We start from the raw sequence: 6,901 nt of genomic DNA, 5'->3' as shown, positions 1-6,901 counted from the left end.
TCGACTTCCCCTGTCTAAACTTGGGCAACCCAGCAGAATCCCAACCCTCGTGCTTCCCTGTGGTGGCATGGCAGTTGAATGATAAAAAGATGCTGCAGCTGGATGATTTTTTTGATCGATAAAGACCTGTTCTACTGCATTTAGCAAAATATGCAGCAATCAAAAGCATGTTTGTTTGCCAAATAAAACATCTCAACTACTCAGTATAAGCATTTTGCGATTTACTTTCAGTGAAAAGAAAGCCCCTAAAAAGAACCATTTTACGGTTCTTCATTTCAGTCTTTTAGACGTCTCTTCCTGTCTATAGATTTGAGTGATGTTGATTTGGCCTCATTCATTTTGGTGAGGCGCACTATCTGGAAAAAACCCAACTAGCTAAATCAAGCGTTAAAATTCAGAACGATGGCCTTTGCTTACTCTTTTGGTCTTCTATCTTCCAAGAATCCCATTGAGGGTGTTCAACACAAAGATTATTAATAACAATACAACAATTTAGGATTTGTTTATTTAGACAAACGTGTATGAAAAATAGTCAAAAAGAACAGTGTACCCTTTTTATCATAGTGCATCAGTCAAAATTTGCTAACCTTGCGTCGGACTAAACTATTCTCATTCTCAGTGGAAATAAGCAAGCGAGAAACCATTGTATCTGCATCGCGACCTTCCTTCGTTTAGCTGCTCCAGCAGGTGATGAACTTTGAATCGGTCAGCCGTTTTGTCCAGCGTCAACTCGTACGTGGCGATCAACTGTTTGTTAAGTACCGCTGGATGTTTGAAGTACAACTTGCAGTTTACAACGGTGAAATAAGCGAAACCGCGTCCAGAGATCTGTAGGTAACAAAAATAAGCAAATTTAATAGTACCTACTTGCTCCAAGGAATGTTTTGTGTAGACGACCTGTTGAAGCATGTAAGTTATTTTACCGTCTATGCAAAAGCCACGCCGATAAAGCAGAGGAAGAAATATTTGTACGAAATAGGTCCACCGCGGCTTAGCCACTCTGAGAAACTCAACTAAACTACAGATTCTTTTCGGAGGAACTGTGCCTCCTACAAAAGTTGAATGATAAACGTAGGCACTGTTGGTATGCTGCTAACTACATTGGTGAGAGTCCGACTGATAGGATTACACAGACTGATTTGTCATCTGAATTCACAGTCCTAAAGTTGTTGTTCATTAGTCACCTCTGCTGCGATCTGTAAAAACCTTGGTACAAAGTATCCACTGGAAAACTCGGGGTACTTGTTCCAAGGATGCAGTGGCTGAGTACGTTTGGCACAAGACCGCTCTGGGAGAGGGCACGTAAACATTTTCACTTCGAATCTCACTCGATGAGGGTTCATGACCAGGCACAGCCGTAGGCATGTGCTACTTAGGTGCAGAAGTCAATTCTATTATTTACCACTTTATGCCAAATAAACAGAATAGGCATAGAAAGCAGAGATACCTCTAATGTACAGTTTCAAGGCCATCATGCTGTCAGGAAAATTAAGTTAGATAAAATATACTTGATCCACTGTATAACCAATCGGCTTTTGCATACTATCCACTCTTGTTTATAGGCTTATAAGATCTCCCTGAAAATTCTTCTTAGTAAATTAACCTTCACATATACGGCATTTTTTCCAACTTCATTGCAGTCTAACGGTGTTTGCGAGATTTCGCATTAGGTTACCTTGCACTGTCCTCTTTCTGGCACCGTACACGAACCACTTGCCGTGGGCACTCTTGTTTATAGGCTTATAAAATCTCCCTGAAAATTCTTCTTTGTAAATTAACCTTCACATATGCGGCGTTTCCTCCAACTTCATTGCAGTCTAACGATGTTTGCGACATTTCGCATTAGGTTACCTTGCACTGTCCTCTTTCTGGCACCGTACACGAATCACTTGCCGTGGGCTTAGGGCTCAACGTTCGTTTCAGTTGGGAAGGCAAGCTTGCAGGATATCCACCAACCATAGTTTTACCATGCACTTCAAAGACCGGTTACCAACTCATGCGCATGAATGTGACTCTCCCTCCCCTCGGAGAGAGTCTGGCTGAAAGTGAAATATGTTGCATTTTGTAGGGTGTTAGCATCGCTTTAATGTGCATGTAAAATAGGCTCCCCTGGTTATGACCACTTTGTCTCAAGTAAACGACGGTGGCATCAGCACCCAACTTGAGTGCAGAAGATAATTTTCGCAAAGCCCCTGAATCTACTTGTTCGTGTTAATCTTTAGAAACAAGTCCCAGGGTGCCTACCTGCTTTTACAGGATTTCTACGGAAGATTTAAATAGGTCCGTAGCTATTGTGCTCGACTGCAAGGGTGAGTAGAAAATATGTGGGGCAAATAACCAAGGCGAGCTTTGACATTTCTTTGCCGGAGCGATCTAAGTAGCAGTTTTGTTGGTGATTCTTACGGAACTCGTTGATCGTAATGGGACATTTGATCAGTGGGCTTTGTCATTTGAAGGGACTGTTACCCAGGTGGATGATGAAGAGTTCAGACAAGCATTATATCACATACGAAAAGGTAGAAAGATGCAGTTGGTGACCTTTACTAAAGGATAAAGTTTAGGGAAACAACGCCCAGCTTATCAAAATAGTTTCATGTATTTATGGAGCGAAATAGAATGCACTGATGACATAGTGAGTTAATGATAATAAGGTTTTGAGAACTTACTTGAAAACTGCCCTTCATCTCGAATCTCGTAACAACGTATATGGTCACCTTTTCCAGTATCGTAATAGTGATCTAGATAGAACTTGCTTATAAGTGATTACCGTCTTTGGTTCGTGATATCTTACCACAATAAGAGATGCTGATGTGACAAAAGTGTAAAATGCTTTTTTCTTGTTTATTCATATCGCTGTCTTGTACTGATTTACTTATTTTAGCAATTCCATAGAGTAGATAGCACAGAACTTAAATGAGTGCCCATAAACCAGGGATAGGGCTTTGTTATATCTGCTGATTAGTAAATCTGTGATATTTGCTGCTGACCCACTTCAGTGCCTAGTGCCGAAAAAAAAGACTCACAGAAGGGAACACAACAGCTATATTCCGAACAAGCAAGTGCGAGAGCAAAAGTTACAACGGCCCCATGCTATTTAAAGTGGACTTTCTGACATTGATCCAAGCTATCTGATAGGCGTTAGTGAACACCCGTCAACATCGATCGTGCCTTTATGAAACGCCTAAATGCAGATCATATTCGGTCGTGCTTCTGTGGCGTGCATGAACACTCATCTGCTTTTGCTGAATCGATTAAATGATTGACTGGCCTGGATACTTGCCAGCTTTTCTGTTGAGATTTTGGTCGAGCGGTAGGTTTCGGGCGTTCTGAGGTTACATTCATGAATCTGGTCTTCCTGATGGGGTTAAAGCTCCGGCGCTCCGTCTGAAAAAGCGGACTCAGTAAAACTACCGCACCCAACCAAGCTGGCTACATACTGATTATCACATCTGGACAGGCGAAACGGCTCTCTTCCAACAGGTACGTACACCTGACGCAACGTATCCAATCATAAAACAGTAAATTTGCGGGTCGAACGGGCTGTACAATCCCCCTTTGAGGATTCAGTGGCTAGAAAACACCATGCTTTAATATCTCCATATGATTTCCGATTTGGTGTGAAATAGCCACAGTTCTTTCGAGAGGACGTTATCTGGTTGGTTTAAACAGTGATGGAATTTTGTTACAAAGAAGGTTTACATTATTTACGCCCTGAAATCTGAGGAGCGCTTGCCAAGTCTGGGTGATTTCCTTTTGAACAAAGAAACCATGTTAAATTTCAAGGGTTATCAAAAAATTTTAGAAAAAAACTACAAAAGGGACTCACTTCTGAGCAAAATGTTCGTGTATGTGGACCAGTAATCCATAATCCTGAAAAACCCAAGGTCGTCCATCAAAGATCTTGGCTGTGTGTTCCATTCAAGAACCCATGAAAATAAAGCAACATTCAAATCTGGCTCACCGCGACTGTTTGAAGAGTAATCACGGGACGAGAAGTCTACGAAGATAAAATAAACCGGTCAAAGCCAAACGGATACAAGCCAATGGGGAATTCATATTCTACTGTTCCTACAGAAAACATAAGTATGCATCATTTAGGAGGTAGAATTACCAGTAACTCGAAATATTGCAATATTATTGATAATACCTGTTGCCGTCATGCAGCTACCCGAGTCGTTGTTCAGTCTGCGTGTGGTTAGCCATGAAAGTCCATGTGCATTTATGTCACGGTATCTGGCCATAAGTTTCTTCACGTTAACGTACACTACAAAATCACCAATCCCATTGATGAAATTTTTCAGCTCGCACTCCAGGAGAAGCCCATTCTGCCAAAAACGTGGAGCCATGAGTAGCAGCTGTAAGTGGACAGGATAAAACAATCATCGTTAAATGCAGTTTGATAAGTGTAAAGCGGGAAAATACTCGTTGGTTTTAATAGGTGGCATCAAGCTAATCCAACCGTTTGATAGAAGACTTACATTTTGGCAGGCATCTTCACGAGTCAGGTCACCTTTGACGTCAGCAAAGCGATGCAACACGCGAGCACCTGTGGATATGCACAAAAAAGAGAGGCCCAGGTGCTGCCGTGGAGTACAAAGCTATCATGTCATGCGTATGCAATGAAACATATCGGAGTATTTCTAAATTATAGCAACCAAACCTTCCTAGTTGACATGTTTAGACGAAACGGAGTTTGTCTTGGTTTTGCTAACTCACAACATTGCCTCGGATTTTATCTACTTGTGGTCAACCCGCGGCATGCCAACAGACTACCACCGAGCCAGTTGTGTGGCTTCTATTACAGGTCAAGAATACGTGGTGATAAAGCAAGTGAGAAACTTCCGCCAGTCGGAAACCGCTGTTTGATAGAAAAAGATAAAAGAACATTTTAGCTTTGAGACGCCCAATTTTGAAAACCCTATGTGGGACAAAGCTGAAATAGTCATTTGGCCCAGCAAGTGTGCATCGGATTAAATCCACAATGGTTAAGTCCAAGCGTAAAAAAAAACTGGAATACGTGTTCAGCCAATAATCTTACTGGTCTGTGTTTCAAGAGTACGGAAAACCTAGGATGATGATACTGCCGTAAAATACGCGTCTGATTCAGTTGATTGTTTCGAACAATTCATGTAGCCATGAGACAACAGAATCCTACGGAGATGAGAAGGCCTGAAAAGCAAACAGACGGCTTGTCAGGGCAAATTGTGCATTGATGTGGATTACTCTAAGCTATCTACAATCACGAAAGAAAACATACCTTGTTTTTACAAATCGAAATGCAGTAATCCAATAGATTTAATTACATTACAGGGTGTAGATGCTGTGTGGTAAAAGTTTTTGTCTACTGACACACTTTAACATTTGTACTATAAACGTTTCCGTTCAATGATGAAAAAAATCGGGAAATTCACCAAATATCGGAGGCATAATAAAGCGTACTGACAAGTACATTCATCTAGGCATGAATGTGATTTTAACTGCTGGCTTGACTTAATCCAACCGAATCTCCCGTTTATAACCGTTCATTTTACCTGGTTACGGGTTGTATGGAGTCAAAGACATTTCAGAAACCTTATTAAAGTGTTACAGTCGGATAATACATTGCAATAGCTTAAATATCGTACCTAAAACGGGGGAGTGAGGAAGACTCGGGGGGAGCGTCGACCTAATGAACCTGAAGAAGATGTAACCGAGGTTGCCCTATAATTTTTAAAAGCATTGTGATTGGTGTATAGGTGTAAACAAAGTACAACCAGGTTTCTGCATTTCGTCTCAGAATTAGACCTTAGCGTTCGCATCAAATCAAAAAATTGCCACACCATTATATCTACTGATCTGCCTTACGAGATGTCCCAGTGAAAAGGTTTAACTCACGCTTGAGTTCGGCCTTGCACTCTGCCACGAGAATGAGACTCAGAACTACCAGGAAGAGTTGCATCTTGACGTTTATCGGTATTCTTTGCCACTGTTTGCATTATATTTAAACCCTAGAGTATGGTTGGTATTCGTCTTCGGGTGTCCAAAATGGCAGATTTTGTTTTCTCCAGTTATTGTGCTTTCTTGATGCACGTGTTCGAGAGAATCAAAATGAAAACATTTACAATCACAAGAGCTACCTTTTTATGTGCGGAATTGCAAGACGTGTGAGAGAAAAAGCATATATTGCTATTTTGACTATGATTTTTGTTTATTTTGCGTTTATTTTTCATCAATTCCAGCCGCCGGGCACNTAATGGGACATTTGATCAGTGGGCTTTGTCATTTGAAGGTACTGTTACCCAGATGGATGATGAAAACTTCAGAAAAGCATTAGATCACATGCGAAAAAGTAGAAGGATGCAGTTGGTAACCTTTACTAAGGGCTGAAGTTTAGGAAAACAATGCCCGGCTTATCAAAATAGTTTCATGTATTTATGGCGAAATAAAATGTACTAATCACATAGTTAGTTAATGATACTCAGGTTTTGAGAAATTATTTGAAAACTGCTCTTCATCTCGCATTTCGTAAAAGCGTATATGGTTACCTTTTCCAGTATCGTAATAGTGTTCTAGATAGAATTTTCTTATAAGTGATTACCGTCTTTGGTTCCTGATATCTTACCACAATAAGAGATGCTGATGTGACAAAAGTGGAGTATGCTTTTTTCTCGTTTATTTATATCGCTGTCCTTAAAAGGGTTCTTCTCTTGTACTGATGTACTTATTTTAGCAATTCCATAGAGTGGATAGCTCAGAATTTAAATGAATGCCCATAAACCCGGGATAGAGCTTTGTTATATCTGCTGATTAGTAAATCTGTGATATCTGCTGCTGACCCGCTTCAGTGCCTAGTGCCGGAAAAAAGACTCACAGAAGGGAACACAACAGCTATATTCCGAACCAGCAAGTGCGAGAGCAAAAG

General features: G+C 40.8%; 1 protein-coding gene across 1 annotated transcript in view; it reads right to left on the bottom strand.

The window, feature by feature from the left end:
* Nucleotides 1-615: 615 nt before the first annotated feature.
* The window catches only part of T265_07368 (hypothetical protein), a gene marked incomplete at both ends in the record, with an annotated part of 65,822 nt that continues 59,536 nt past the window's right edge, over nt 616-6,901 (bottom strand). Inside the window, 5 exons of the mRNA XM_009172867.1 lie at nt 616-828; nt 868-1,049; nt 3,827-3,997; nt 4,112-4,355; nt 4,479-4,546. Of these exons, the coding sequence (XP_009171131.1) occupies nt 616-828; nt 868-1,049; nt 3,827-3,997; nt 4,112-4,355; nt 4,479-4,546 (878 nt within the window). The remainder of the gene's footprint in view (nt 829-867; nt 1,050-3,826; nt 3,998-4,111; nt 4,356-4,478; nt 4,547-6,901) is intronic.

Source organism: Opisthorchis viverrini, assembly GCF_000715545.1.
Source record: "Opisthorchis viverrini unplaced genomic scaffold opera_v5_169, whole genome shotgun sequence".
Lineage (NCBI taxonomy): Eukaryota > Metazoa > Platyhelminthes > Trematoda > Opisthorchiida > Opisthorchiidae > Opisthorchis > Opisthorchis viverrini.
Note: the sequence above shows the minus strand (reverse complement) of the source record. Positions and strands in the feature narration are given on the sequence as shown.